Source organism: Protopterus annectens, chromosome 7.part0 (assembly GCF_019279795.1).
Source record: "Protopterus annectens isolate FY-2018-M chromosome 7.part0, PAN1.0, whole genome shotgun sequence".
Taxonomy (NCBI): domain Eukaryota; kingdom Metazoa; phylum Chordata; order Ceratodontiformes; family Protopteridae; genus Protopterus; species Protopterus annectens.
The window spans coordinates 558,620,545-558,636,823 of NC_056739.1; the positions used below are offsets into that span (position 1 = coordinate 558,620,545).

The window sequence follows — 16,279 nt, forward strand, 5'->3', positions numbered from 1 at the left end:
CAAAATTCGTCATAAACTCTTCCTACTGCACCCACCACTGTCAGGCCCTTAACCAGCTTTCCTGGCTTGAACTCCCTAACACATTAGCTCTAAATCAACTTCTTCTAGCTCACCAAATACTGTACCAGCCTGACAAAACTCCAGCCTTACAAGACCTAATCATCCTCTACTCCAATAACCGAGATCTTAGATCCACTAACAAGGCATGAATCACAATCTTCAAAAGCCATTACAGCTCTGGTGACTCCCTGTAGTCTAGCAACATTGCCAAAACTTGGAATTCCCTACCACTACAAATTAGCGTGCAGCCTAATAAAACCATCTTCAAAAAACAGCTTATTTCCCACCTAAACATGCAACTGCCTAGCACCTGGCTGACATATTCTAACTCCTTTCCCCTACCCACTATCCAACCTCTTTAAAACTCCCACAGATACACTATATATTACCACATGTTACTTGTAACTGCCTAGCACCTGGCTGACATATTCTAACTCCTTTCCTCTACCCACTATCCGACCTCCTCTTTAAAACTCCCACAGATGCACTATATATTACCACATGTTACTTGTAACTGCCTAGCACCTGGCTGACATATTCTAATTCCTTTCCCCTACCCACTGTCCAACCTCCTCTTTAAAACTCCCACAGATGTACTATATATTATCAGACGTTACTTGTAACTGCATAGCACCTGGCTGACATATTCTAACTCCTTTCCCCTACCCACTATCCAACCTCCTCTTTAAAACTCCCACAGATGCACTATATTATCACGTTACTTGTAACTGCCTAACACCTGGCTGACATAGTCTAACTCCTTTCCCCTACCCACTGTCCAACCTCCTCTTTAAAACTCCCACAGATGTACTATATATTATCAGACGTTACTTGTAACTGCATAGCACCTGGCTGACATATTCTAACTCCTTACCCCTACCCACTATCCAACCTCTTTAAAACTCCCACAGATGCACTATATTATCACTTTACTTGTAACTGCATAGCACCTGGCTGACATATTCTAACTCCTTTCCCCTACCCACTATCCAACCTCCTCTTTAAAACTCCCACAGATGCACTATATTATCACGTTACTTGTAACTGCCTAACACCTGGCTGACATAGTCTAACTCCTTTCCCCTACCCACTATCCAACCTCTTTAAAACTCCCACAGATGCACTATATATTATCACACATTACTTACCAACCTACTGTTGCCTACTCCCCACTTGCCCCATCTATACCCACTAACTCTTCCCCTAGACTAAGCTGAAAAGCTTTCCCTTAAAATGTCAATTTACCTCATATGAACTTGTCTATACTCTTCTCCTTTTTTAGTTTTTCCTTTCTTGTATTATCTTCAGTACATCTTCAAGATTATCTCTACTAAACATACTGTATGAATAACAATCAAACGTACTACCTGCTATACTTTTAATTGTATGTCTAAACCACTATGCTTATGTAAATATCTTATGCAATCATATGTTATTGTCTGCTATATTTTTATAACTGAATGTGTAAATATCTTATGTATGTTATGTTAGCAATTGTTCTGGAGCTTTTCTCCCCAGGCCTCCGCTGAAAATGGACAGCTCTGTCCAGTCGGACCTTCCCAGTAAACAAATGTAAAATAAAATAAATAATAAATAAATTTACTACCAGATTAGCACATTGCTGTGTTCTACTCTTCAGGTTTCTGACATAGCTGAAGAAGGTGTTATGATTATCTTTCACCTGGAAGCTATCTTATCCTCAAAGTTGTTTCTGCTTGTCTTAATTAGCCTGCTTATTTGCCTATTTATTTTGATGAGGGAGTTTTTATCTTTGAGAATTACCCTTCATGATTTTTGCCATTTTTTTTCCTTTTGTTGTATATACTGTTTAATTTTGGATGCCTCAAGGCAGCATTTTTCTGGAGATAGTCCTGGGCTTACTTCTGGTAGGTATAGCAGCCTCTGTGGAGCTATTGACATGGTTGTACAGAGCTTCTGAGAGCAATTCAGCATAGGCTGCTGTGTTCTTGGAGTTTGGAGAGGCAATGAATTTTGGCAAACCATCATATAATAAAAAAGTAATTTGCCTTGGAATAGTTCCTAACTGTTAATGGTTTTACTGGGGTTACAGAGTTGATTTGGATTTTGAAGGAGACAGCTTTATGGTCGGACCTTACCAGGGAGGATGAGACATGGAGGGGTGTAGCAGTCTCCCATATTTGTGAGCACAAGATCCAGTATTTTTTTCATGTCTAGTGCGAGAATTCAGTATTTGGTTAAGGGTGTTTATATTTATGAAGTCCAGCAATCTCTCTGCCTGTAGATTTGAGACCATGTAGAGTTCCCCGTCTATGGAGGGATATTTAAAGTCTCCCATGAGTAGGCTGCTAGGTTGGATGGTAAATGTTTCCAATATCGATATGTATACCTTGAGAGCTTCTTGGGACATGGAGGGTGACATGGAGGGGAAGCTGTATAATTGTTGTGTAACATGCCAACTTTCTGTTCTTCAAGCATAAACTACCTTAGCTCAGTGCTCTGGTTACTATCTGCAAACACTTAAAAGCTGTGAATTAAATTACACCACACACAGATATTTTTCAAACTGATTTTAACAACACTGATGAAGTTCATATTAAAGCACCTGAGGGTTCATTTCCAAAAACAGCAACAAAATTTGTTGACATGTTTAAAATTAAGTTATTCTCTTTCCAAGGAGCAGATGCTTAATGTTTAGCACCAAAGCCAACCAAACTATGTTGACATTATATGCAACAGGCCAGCTTTGATATTTGTAGTGGAGTTCTTTAGAACTGTTTATATGATAATGTCTGACCAAAGAGAATGACCATGATTTTTATGTCATATATTTTATGCTTCATATATATGTATGCCAGTGTGATGTTGGCATTGATCTGCTTAGAAATTTGTAGAGCTTTTTCCTTTCAGATTTCTGGTTCTGGTAAGGAGAGGGTGTGCATGTGTATGAGTGTGCAAGTTAGTATATTGAATGGCGTACGGCAACTGTGGTCCCACTCCACAAAGGCAGTGCTTCTACGGACCCTGGAAATTACCGCCCCATAAGCTTGACGAGCCTTGTCTGCAAAGCTATGGAGAGGATCATAATGGAACTCATAAATAAAGACATTGGGGACCTACAGACACTGGATCCTACCCAATTTGGCTTTGTCAAGGGCATATCCTGCCTCTTGAACTTGGTCGACTTTTTCGAAACAGTCACTAAGGCCATTGATGAGGGTAAGGCAGTTCACACAGCCTACCTTGACCTAGCAAAAGCGTTTGACACAATACCCCACTCGGGCATCATAGAAAAGCTCACCAGCTTAGATATAAACCCATATGTCACAAGATGGGTTGCAAACTGGCTCAAGGACAGAACACACAGGGTTAGAGTTGCTGGTGCCATGTCAGACTCTAAGCCAGTCACGAGCGGTGTCCCACAGGGCTCAGTCCTGGGCCCCCTCTTGTTCGGCATTTATTTTTCTGAAGTGCAGGCAAACATAGGGGGATTGTGGCTGACAAAATTTGCAGATGACTGCAAACTGGGCACCATAATTGACACTCCATCAGACACAGACATCCTCCAGTAAGGTCTCTTAGAAATGGATAACTGGTGCCAGAGCCATGGCCTTAAGCTAAATGCCAAAAAATGTATAGTCATACCCTTTGGGAAAAACAAGGTAACCCCTAATTACCACATAGGTGGTAATCCATTAAACACTGAAGAAGTTATCAGGGACCTGGGGACCCAAGTTGACAGTAACCTCTCTTTTGACACTCACATTGCCAAAGTGGTTAGGAAGACCTTCTACATTGCCCACCTGATCATGAAGGGATTCACATCCAGATCAGGAGAGGTCATTGTACCCCTGTACTCTTCACTTATCAGACCAATGATTGAGTACAATGCCCCATTCGGAATGTACCTTACCCGACACCTGCAGCAGTTGGAAAGACCCCAAAAGTTCCTCACCAAAAGGATAAAGGGGCTCAAACATATGTCATACGATGCCCGACTGAAGAAACTCCAGCTCTATTCAGTCGCATACCGTCTGCTCAGAGGTGATCTGTGCCTGACATACAAGGCCATGTCCAACCAGGAATTAATGGACATGCTCCACCTCAAAAAATCCAAATCCACCAGAGCCACGAGAGCAAGAGACTTAAACCTCAACATGGATATAAATAGGACGTGCAGGAGGGACAGATTCATCACCCAGAGACTCCCTACACTATGGAACAGAATCCCAGTCCATGTGAGGCAGAGCCCCTCACTGACTCTGTTCAAGAGAAATCTTGACGAGTGGATGGGAGATTGTAGGTTTACCCCGGGAATCATCTCTGTATCACTGCTGGACAGAGGCACAGCAAACTAATGGGTATAGTATTCTCATCCAAAGGGGTGGTGAAAGCCACACACACTCTGGCTAGGCTTATAAATGCCCTAGGGCAGATAGCCTAGTATGAACCTATGAACCTATGAACCTATAATATGTATGTCTGGGAGGGGCATCTGAGGTGTAAAGCGTAAACAATGGGGCTGTAATTGCTGGGTACAGGGGCTGTCTGTAGATGAGAATGACTAACCTTGCATTCACTGATAAGTTAACAAACATTGGTCTGGCTTTGCAGAACTAGAGTAAAACAAATTGAGATAAATGCCAGGTGTAAAAAGTCAAAATGGCTGTAATTCATGAGTATGGATATTGATGGATTACAGTGACAGAAGTTAGAGTGACCTTTTGTAGTTGAAATGTTCCGAAATGGGTATTTTCTTATTATTTTAGTAAATTTTGTTTCACTTGTTGCTGGAAAATGTTCAAGACAAACTCATACAAATGTTGTATTATTAATCAACTAATGTAATTTAAAATGATCTGCTAGGTAAGTACACGTTTAAAACAATCAGGAAGGTGAATCTAAAAGAACTTGTGTGCTTATGTGTGGTCAAAAAATAAAGTTTTTGAGGGAGTTTGAAAACCGCCCAGAGCCCAAGGCAAACTTTAATCTGCCTTTGTATACAAGTAACTGATTTATCTGTAAGGGAAGAAACTGTTAGCCTCAGAGTGAACAAAGGACTCTGTCATGCTAAACTTCTGTTGTTGATTGGTGTGAATGTAAATGATCTGTGATGTTTAACTATTAAAAATGTTTGTTTTTTTCCCAATTCTATATACTTGCAATACAGTATTGAATCTGTGCTGGGTTACTGAGTTAAGAGAGTCAGTATGAAGTTGATATACTTTAGTCTTCAGTGTAAATCTGGAGCATACTTCTCAAACGCTTAATTCAAGACATCTGGATGAAGCCTAAAATAATGAGGAGACAAGAGCCCAAAAACAGGGACAGATTTTAAATACTGCTCTTACACAGTTAGAAAGTTGCCAGAATAAAATATTGATAAACTATAAAACAACACCCAAAACCTCATATTGGAAATATATAACAAAAGTACACAATACAGTTAACTGACAATATTAAAACAAATATCTTATTATCGATAAAATATACATCCTTTACAAAATACTGGAAAGTTTTTAATTGGAAATGCTTGCACAGAGCATTCTTAACCCCAGACAGAATCAGTAAAATTAGCTCTTCCATAAAAGGAATATGTTGGAGATGTGAGCAAGTGCACAATGCAGATTGGAACCACCTTTTCTTTGATTGTGTTAAAATTAAGCCATTTTGAATTGTATTAATAACTTTCTACAAGCTTTATTTAATTCATCATTTTTTTAACTAAAGCTCTTGTATTATTAAATGTGAACGAAGGTCCTCATTTGAATAGGTCAAACATGTATCTAGTATGGACTATACTTGCAATTTCAAGGAAGTGTATAACAAGAAGATCGAATACAAACACAATACCAACTTTGGAAGATTTCTACAGCCTAGTGAAGACCACAGCATTATTGTAAATTAAAATTAAAGAACTAAGAATTTATCCAAAGCCATTTATCAACAACCCCTGGGGAAAGGTCTTATCGTTGATTGACACTATACAATAATTGATCAGACACTCTGATAATGGATTGGACATACTTATAAAGTAACTGTATACATTAAGATCTGTTATAGTGTCGGGCTAATGTAAACAGTGTACATAGTTATTTAAGATACTATGTATAAATACTATGGCATTCATTCAAATATATTTGAAAAATAAAAATAAAATTTGAGAAAGTTACCAGAATAGTAGTATTTGTGTTAGCATATTTTTTCAAGGATGTGAAGTGTAAAACTCAAATGTTTCTCATTATCTAGGTACTGCAGTATTCAGTAATTTGCCAGGAAACCACAAATGTTATGAGGAAAAGATCAAAATTATGACGCAAAACTCTGGACAGTTGAGAAATATGATCTAGAGCCATTTGTTTTGCAAACTGAAATTAACAGTATTCAGAGATTTTGTTTCAATTAGTCAATGCACCTTGCTCAGTGTAGCACACTGGTACTCTGCAGTTTGCATTGGGGCTGATCTAACTGTAATACGAATATGTTGTAAAATTAATAGGAAGAATCAGGTCATGCGAGAGCAGGAGGAGATTAGAGGGTCATGTTACAAAGTAGGGGTGAGATGTTATTTTGTTTCTAAATAGCTGTAGCCCACAACTCTTATGCTAATTTGGTGTCTATATTTTTGACCAGATGAAGATATTTTTAGTGTCTTTGTCCAGATTTTTGATGCTTGCAAGTAGAGAGGTACATATGCTTTATTCTGTATCAGATCCCTTAGCTATGTTAAAGATTTCTGATAATTTTTTTCTGTTATACCATATTTGAAAAATACTTATCACCTTATCTAGCATACCTTTCTCTATTATTAAATATAATGAAAAAATAAGAAAATAGCATTCCTTTTGTTTAAAATATAGACAATATATGGCAGCGCATCTGAAATCTAGTACTTTGTTTTAATCATAGCTCATGACTGTGGTACTGTACCAGACTTGCCAAATGGAAAGATCAACTATCCCAGTGGTTTTACGACTTTTAGTTCTGAAGCTATAATGTCTTGCAATGAAGGGTAAGTGTAACCTTCATAATTATTAGAAACTGTGAATGCATCTTGTACTCCTGATTAAATTGTCTGTGGAACATTAGTAATAAATTCAACAGTATTTTGGAAAGTAACTTTTTTCTTTTGCATAGATATGTGTGGATGTATGTGTGTGTCTGTATATTCATTTTCTTAATCACATGACACAAGACTGAATATGACAGACCTTACTGAAGGATTGTTAGTATTGAAAAATATATGTTCCTTTTTAAAAATCACTGTCTAAAAAGAAAACGTAAGCAATTTCTGCAACACCAAACTGACAACTAACTGACTGCACTGAAAGCAAATCCAGTGCTTGTTTCATTTATCACTGTTGCAAAAAAATCACTACCAAATAAATGGCACACAACAAATTATAGAAAGTAGAAAACATTCTTAATGAATGGCAGCTTCCTCAATCTAACGCCTAAGACTTCAGATAGTCCATTTTGTTTATAGATAAAATAGTGGGCCTTAAAAAAAGAAGCAGTCATAGCTGTTGCTGATGGTAGTAAAACACTTGCAGGTGTTGTACTTAATACAAAAACATCTCATCTGGGATTTGAGTTTGAAACTGACAAAGCAGTCTTGCAGTGAAAATTCTGCATTATTAGTGCCCTGTGGGAGTTAAGGGGATCATCTAATTACAGAATGGCTGGCTAATCTTAACAGGTGGGTAGCAGAAGTCAGAGGATCACAGTGAAAATACTGTTGGTTTTAAACAATGCCAATTAGCTCAAGTGCATGGCAGGTAATGCCTGTAATAGCAGTTTTACTACATGTCTACATGTTACAAGGTATTCAGTTTTACTAGCATATTTGTCTTCAGAATGTAATACTGCATGATGTTTCTTATGCATATAAGTCATAGTTTCTGAAAGTCTAAACATGTTCTGATCCATGCAGAGGTGCCAGTGTCATCTCCAGACCATCTTGCCTAAGGGGAGCAGGATTTTTTTCCAAGTGCAGGACACAGTGCTGTCCTTTTCCATACACCATGCTTGCATAATATTGTATCTAAGAAATCCCTCTATGGCTGTGGGGAAAAAGGCAGATAATTGGCAAACAAGTGTTTAAAACACAGAGATGTAAACCCATAATGTGAGTGTCTGCAGACTGCATAACAATTCTGAGATTTCAGTATCACAGAGAATTCCTCTTATTCCTGGATAATGCAATCATGGTGTTGGTATATATAAGGAACATGAATACTGGTGGGGCAAAGATCTCCTGCAAAAACATCTTAATCTTTTAAAAGCAAATATTGATTGCATTTTTTTGCTGTACCTCTCACATTGGCATTCTCTGTTTTCAGTGTCAAATGCTTGTGTGCCGATTTTTAGACAAAGCAATGTGTCTGAAGTGACTTCTCAAAATGTGTGGCTGAAAATGTGGCTTTGTGTTTATTTGTAGGCTTTTAACAAGAGCTCAAGGTTTGCTTCAATACCGCATAAACAATGAAAGAAAAGCTTCAGATTTATGTAGATATCTCTGATTGAAGCTGTTTGTTAAATCCACGTTTTATCATCACACTAGATTTTCATTTATAATAAAGTATGGTTTACATTTTTGACTTCAGTTTTGTTTGAAGTTGACAATGATCATTATTTAGGAAAAATGAATGACTGTGACTCAGTGTTGCTGCCTTTGAAGCCATAGTGTTGCATTTTACTTCTATTTCCCCTTGTCTGTTCTTTACTTCAGCCTGATGCATCAAAGGAACTGTAACAGAAAACACATTGCTTTTCATTATACATTGAACTTTTCTTGTTGTGCTAATGTCCCTTTCATCACTCTAAGTCATTCTTAGTTTCTAATTTGTTTTAGAAAATAGCACTCCAGATGTTTAATAATACAACACGATGCGTGATAAACAAGAATGGTCAACAGAGAATCTTTACAGAGACAAATCACGCAACTATGAAGCTTCCTGCAGGCTTCTTAGTCCTATCAATAAATGCCAGACAAATGCCATAGGTTGACAGCTATCAAATAATGTTTGCCAACTCTTTTAACAGCTAGCAAACCAAAAGCAAAATGTCATTATTTAACAGCTGTTTTGGCAGTTCTCAAAATAGAGAGAAGCAATACCTGTTTAAATTTAAAAGAAAAGAAAAGGATGTGGTGCTGTTGCTAAGCAACACATAAATAATGCCCCTTCCTTGTGCATGTTTTTGTGTATTTACATTACTTCCCTGTTCAGCGCAATATTCAGACCCACCCCACTTGTCACAGTTGCAGTTTGACACCCTACATGTCATAGTTGTGGTCAGATCCCCACGTCACAGTTTCAGTTAGACCTCCTCACACGTCACAATTACAGAAGTAAAGTTTGCATATTTCACAACAGCCCTTGTTATCAAATATTATGCTAATGCTTTATGTATTAAATGTAAAGCAAAATGTGAATGCTTCAGTCATGCAGCAGTTTTCACATCTATCAAAATAAGTGTCAGATGCTGCAGTTTGGTAGCTTGTTTGACAACTGTAAAAACAGATGTGAAACCACAGCTGTGTAAAGTTAAAAAATAATAGGTGGCAGTTCATGTTGCTGGGCAACACACAAATAAAACACATTTGTTGTTAATTTCAGTGTGCACCTGCTGTATAGTCATAGAAAATATAAGACAACTGGACCCTGTGGCCTTTTACACTTAGTCCACTACCCTCTCTTACATCTTACCTCCTTTGTCTAGGAACAACATGCTGTCATATTAGGAGTGAAATTTGTAGACAGCCATGTGGTTGTCTCGCTCCATTTTGAAGGAAGAAGATGTGTAATGTTGCTTAATTTGGAGCAGAAGGTTGTTCATGGGAAAAGATAAGAACTGCGTGATGAATATGTTTTATTTATTTGCAGAACCTGGTTTAGATTCCTGGATCTAGTGAAACTGTTTGATTTGTGGAGATATAAAAGGTCCTGTACTACTGGCTCTATAATGGCCTGAAAGGCAAGGCACAGATCTTCCCTAAGGAGTCTATAGGACACTGAATATAGGGGCACTGCATCCAGTGTGTCTTGGTAACTTGTCTTTTCAACTTGTGATCTTTTAAATTTGGATATTTTTTCCAGTGGTTTGATATGCCTAGTAAGGCATATCCCAAAACATGCATTGTATTTGATAATAGGTCTGATCAATGAAAAATATAGAGGGGTGAGAACATCTTTAGATCTAAATGAAATGCCTTTTGCAAACAGCTGTGCCAAGCAAAAAGATTTTCCTAATCACTGTTGCAGTGTAATTTTATTGTCTACCCACATTCCAAGGTTTGTCACCATACTTACAGTATAGACAACACCCCACTTCAAAATGAAAGATGGTCAAAGGGATTGTTTACCAAATGTGATGATATTGTACTCTTTAGCATTTAGTTTTAACCCGTTTTTAGCACCATCTGTTGACATGTTTGAGTTTTAGTTTGAGCTTCTGCATATAAGATGAGGTCTGCAAATTTGGATAGCCATAGATCCCCATTTGTAATTTGGTGATCTGCAAAGTAGATGTAGAATAGTAGGAGTCCCAACATGGAGTACAGTACTGGTCACCTGCTCTGATTGTTTGGAAATTTTGAAGGAAAATCTTACACTTCTTTGATCGGATTTAACTGGAGAGGCAAGTACTAGGAGGATAGTTGATAGTGATACCATGTTGGTAAGGGATCTATATCACTTCATCAAAGTGACACTTCAACAAATGACATCGGAAATGCCGTTCATTGAATTCCACTCGTGGGGGGCTGCACCCCCACCCCCTGCTAATTATATATACAAACTTCGAGATCATACTACAGTGGGGAAAGGGAAAATTTCCTGATTCTCACTGTACTGCAGTCTCAGTATGAACAGTTTTACAAATGGCACGTTCGATGCAATAGCACATAAATTGCAGTCCGATGGGGTGATAGGGACCCGTTGGTTAGGACCAGCTCAAGGATAGTTTTCCATCTAGTGGGTTCCTTGTCAGTTTAGTCCAGGAAGCTTTCGTTTATGAAATCAGGATATTTTTAGGTGTAACCTACAGTTGAGCGCATGGGTGTCCGAGTGTATCATCGAACAGATAAAGTCACTTAGGATAATGGCATTCCTGTTAATTTGGAGCTCATCCAGTGTTTTTAGGAAGTATGGTTTTCTTGGGGCATAGAGGGGGTCCTGTAACATGCTGTGATCTGATAGTTGGTCTTGAATTGTGTGATTTGGATCCCAATCAGTTCATGTTCTGGGTCTCTAGGGATCTGCCTAGAAGTCATATGGTCCCAAAAAATATGGATACACCATCACAGTTACCATCAGGCTGAAAGGCATGGTAGGTGCAGAACCCTGGAATGGATTGCTTTCTGTAATTCTATACAATGTTTGTGTAATAGCACACTTATATGAGCTTCAAGTGTAGAAGGACTGCAAGACCAGGCATTTTTTTATTTAGATTCCTTTTCACTTGACTGGGCTTGGTTCTTGATTTGTTTTTGTTAGTTTAAGAGATTCATTAGCTGGACTGTACCTAAAAAAGGCATTGTAAGAGCAGCAAAACTTTTAGCCAGAATATGGAAGCCCTGGATAGAGAAGTGCAAGTCATACCTGAAAAGCATCTGCTCCCATGCTGACACATGCTGGATCCCCCAGAATGACACCAACTATACTGCGTAGTTGAAGTGAGTTATCGTTTCCCTGTACTTTGGCATCATTCATGGAGAAGGAGGGATTCTGCTCAAAACCAGGGTCTTGCTTGCATTTTTGAAAGCATTGAGAGCTGTTATGTCTCTCTTGATATCCCTCGAGCTTCTGTATGTTGGGTTGATCACACCCATATGGAACACTAACATGTGATAATCATTCATGTTTGACTTAAAGGTCTTTACAATCATTGATATGTCACTGGAATCCTGACTTCTGAAAGGCAACTCACTGTCATCTTCTCTTTGTCTGGCCTTGTGAGATTCGAATTAATGTATCTGACAGTGGAATCACAGTTTTGTATGACAGGTGTCTAAGTGCACTAGTTTTGGAGTGGTTAATTACCTGGTGACCCTTTACTGTGTTAGTGCTAATAGTCATTGTAATGTTTGATTTACACTGAGCCCTAGATTTACTAGGTCTTGCCGGATTAAGGAGGGACATTTTAACGTCATCAGCTGTAATAGTTTACTCTGTATTTGTGTGGTGTGCAGTGATGGCATGTGTTTTTCACATATTGTGTTTGTTTGTGAGAGGGGAGCCTCCAATCTGGCTAAGTACGTGTATGTCTCACTTATAGATAGTGAACAATAGTTCCTTGTCTGTGAACATTAGATAGTTCTTACACTTCATGAATATACCAAGTGCTATGAGGCTGGCAACTAAGGGTGCATAAGCTAGTGACCTTTCACTTTAATCATAGCGTATAGTAATTTATTATTAATCGTTGGCTTTTATTTATCTTTTAAAAAGGGATAAGTAATATTACAGAAATATGGCATAAGATTTTATTTAAAAATGTCTTATATTTGTAGTATAAGAAGGGGAAAGTAACAAAGTTAAGCTGAATAAGAATAGTTCCCAGTTATCTAACACAGAACTGGGCATGATTCTGATTGGTAGACAGTGTGGAAATGCAGCTATAATCTCTTAGTGGGTGTGGTAATGGCAAGGTTTTTAAATAATATGGCAGTAGGAGAGCCTGTATTTGGCTAGTACAGTGTTTCACAGTGTGGTATGGAGCAGCACCAGAGCTGTTTATTCCAGCAAGGAAAACAAAAGAACCAAAAAAAGTTAGCTAGGAATTCAGCCAAACAATGTCCAATTCCAGAATGCAGTAGTTTAATTCTCTGGCAAAGAACTACTACCACTGGTTCTTGTATCCTACCATTTGACCAATAGTGTAGCTAGGGTGGGGTGAGAGGAGCAACTGGCCTGGTTGCAAAGTGTTAGGGGACATGATTGGGGGCCATCCATCATCCCAATCACTGTTTAGTGCAATACCAGCTTTTAAGACAGGTATTGCATTTGCTATTAAAACTGAGTGCTGCTGTTCTCCCTGTGGGATTTAAACTGTAGCATGTGCTTGCTACAGTTTAAAATTAAAAGAAAATATTTTTTAAACTAAACTCTGAGCAATGTTCACTCTGTGCAAGCATAGGTAGGTTATCAGTTGTAGCAACTGTTGCTACATTTGTAGCAAGCAGTTTGCTACAGTTCAAAAAGTGAAAGAAAAATTTTTTTTTTTACAAAAATCTGAGTGCTGTAGAGTTTCGTACAGGCAAGTAACAAACTAGCAACTGTATGCTATATTTGCAGCAAGCAATTTGCTACAATTTAAAAGAACAATGTTTTTTTGTTTTTTTTTTTAACTAAAATCTGAATGCTGTAATGCTCAGGTAGGCAGGGCATGAACTGTAGCAACTGTTTGTTACATTTGTAGCAAGCAGTTTGCTACAGTTTAAAAGAAGAAAGGATTTTTTTTTACTAAACTGTGAGGAAGGAGGGTCAGGGGTAGGGCATATAAATGGGACCTGAATAGCTGGGGTGGGAGGGGGATGTCATGCATCTGGCCACCTGGTTGGTGTGTCAGTACAAAGAATGTACCTTTTTTTCTCTTCACATCTTGAAGAGCTGGGGTGGCCAGGGGGTGAATGTACTGTATCCTCATGTCCTCAGGAACCACCCTACAAGTTTTAGACAAGTCCTTTTTTGGTTCAGAGTGCTGTTTGAGCCAGCTACACTTCTGCACTTGACCACAAACCAGTCACATCTCCCCCACCTCTGATGATGATGGTCACAGTACACAGCAGCACAGACAAAGCAATAGCATCTTGTCCAGCTCTATGGGCCTGTGGCAAACACAAACTGACAGTGCAGTGTTGTACACTGAAAACATATGATGCACGCAGTATTAATTAAGGGCTGTAATTGGCAATGCATGGTCGAGTCAGGCTCCACAGAACACCATATAGGAAGAAGGGGGCATTGGGTCAGTTTCATCATTTCTGTGGGTGACAAGGAACATAGTGACACAACTGATATCACAACCAGGGGGGAAGAAGTGATGTCACCAGAAGTGGAGATGGGGGGGGGGGGATTGGCAGGCACAGTTTACATACATACAGTGTCTCTCAGTGACTGGGAGGGGTGGCACCATGAAACGTTGACTGGAAGGGGTGGCTGTCTGAAAACATGTCTGCATGGAGTGCCATTATATGATCATGCTCTGAGGCCACTGCAGTGGCCTGTTAGAGTGGGATGTCATGCCACCTGTGAAGGGACACCTTTTTACTTCAGAGACATCTCATCAAAATATGTTAAAAAGATATTTAAATACATTTGCACTAAATACAATCCAAATCCCAATAATTTATTCCCAGCATTCCTAAAATGAGTGCCAAATTACTTTTCACACCCTTAGCACATACCTTTGAGCTCTCTCCCACTACAGGAAAAAGGAAAGGATGGTACGAAGTAGTTTTTAAGAATTTGTTTAGTATCTCCTAAACTCCACACAGAGCAAGAACAAACGCTCTGCCAGATGCATGCTTCTCAACTTCTTAGTACAAGGAATCTGGACAAAGCCTGAAACAATGGGGGGGGGGGTAGACAATGGCCCAAAAGTAGGGACAAAGTTTAAATATTGCTCTTATAAACTTAGAAAGTTGCTAGAATAACAGGAATTGAGTTAACATGCATTTTCTGAAGGATATGAAATCTGAAACTCAAATGTATGTCATTATTTTGTGACTTCATTTCTCAGATCATCCCAGAAATTTGCCAGAAAAGTACAGATTTTATGAGGAACAGACCAAAAATATGCATCAGAAATCTGGATATTATGTGAAAATATGGACAGTTGAGAGGTATGGCCAGATGCAGTTAGCGTAACAGAGTAAACCTATATTGCTTATTGCTTATTGTTGCTTCAAGTAAAGTGTGGTACACACTCAAAGTCCTTAACCACATCCTTTTATTCATTGAGATGGATTGTACATATTATGCTAGCTATGACTGTCTGTTTTATATACATAAAACAAAAAACAAAAATCCATCTCAGAGTAACTCTGCTGAAACTCTTGTATAACCATGTTTAATAAACACAGTCTTTCAGACGTGCAAGTGCTTCCTTGGGCATTTAAAAATGCATATTAAAAGAAAGGCCTATATAAAGTTATTTAAAATTAGTCACATGATACAAATATACCAACCAAATGCAATCAGTTAAAATAATTAGTAAAATTAGTAAAAACAAGTCATTTTCTAATATGTCATAAGTTAAGGACATACTTTAAAGACACAGCTTCTTTTAATCCAGGGTAATTGCCTACCCTGAGTCTCAGAATCCATTTGTATTCCACATTCTCAGTTAATTCTACATCTCCTGATGTAACCTAATCAAGCACTTCATTTAATTTAACTTGCTGTGTGGAAAACATAGTATTCAGTAGCTTTTTACTGTCATGAAGATATTAGAGTCTGAAATTTCAGTACCAGGGAAGAACTCATTCATTAGACTCATAGGTTCATAGGTGTGTACTAGGCTAATGGCCCTGGAGCCTTTATATGCCTAGCCCAAAAAAAAAATTGCCCAGGCACCATGCCACCTGATGTTAGTTCACAGTGCTCCTATTCAGTAGGGCAACTGGAATGATCCCTGGAGTGAGCTTTCTGTTACCCATCCACTCGTCAAAATTTCTCTTGAAGAGGGCCAGCGAGATGCCCTGCTTGACATTAATGGGAAGCTTATTTCAGAGTATGGGCAGTCTTTGGGAGATGAACCTGTCCCTCCAGCATGTTATGTTAATTGTGGCAATTAGGTTGTGATCTCTCTAGGGTGTGGCATGGGGGGATTGGGATTTCTTTAGGTGTAGCATTTCAAGTAGGGCTGGGTCGGACATGGCTTTGTAAGTCAAGCAGAGATCACCTCTAAATAGACGATAAGAGACTGAGAACATCTGAAGTTTCTTGAGTCTGTCCATGTAGGACATGTGTTTAATGCCTAGGATCCTTTTTGTGAGGTACTTTTGTGGCCTCTCCAGCTGTTGTAGGTGTCTGTTCCGGTACATGCTAAATGGGGCGTTATATTCAATGATTGGTGTAATAAGAGATGAGTAGAGAAGGATGATGACATCTTTCTTCCTGGATGTGAAACCTTTGGTTGTAAGATGTGTCACGTAGAAGGACTTTCTGATCACAGTGGCACTGTGGTGGTCAAAAGTGAGATGGCTGTCGATCTGGGTGCCCAGATCTCCTAT

General features: G+C 38.7%; 1 protein-coding gene across 1 annotated transcript in view; it reads left to right on the top strand.

Annotated features, from left to right (window-relative positions):
- The window catches only part of LOC122806052 (membrane cofactor protein-like), a 700,904-nt gene that overhangs the window by 385,476 nt on the left and 299,149 nt on the right, over positions 1-16,279 (top strand). The window contains exon 3 of the mRNA XM_044076293.1: positions 6,949-7,051. Within this exon, the coding sequence (XP_043932228.1) occupies positions 6,949-7,051 (103 nt within the window). The remainder of the gene's footprint in view (positions 1-6,948; positions 7,052-16,279) is intronic.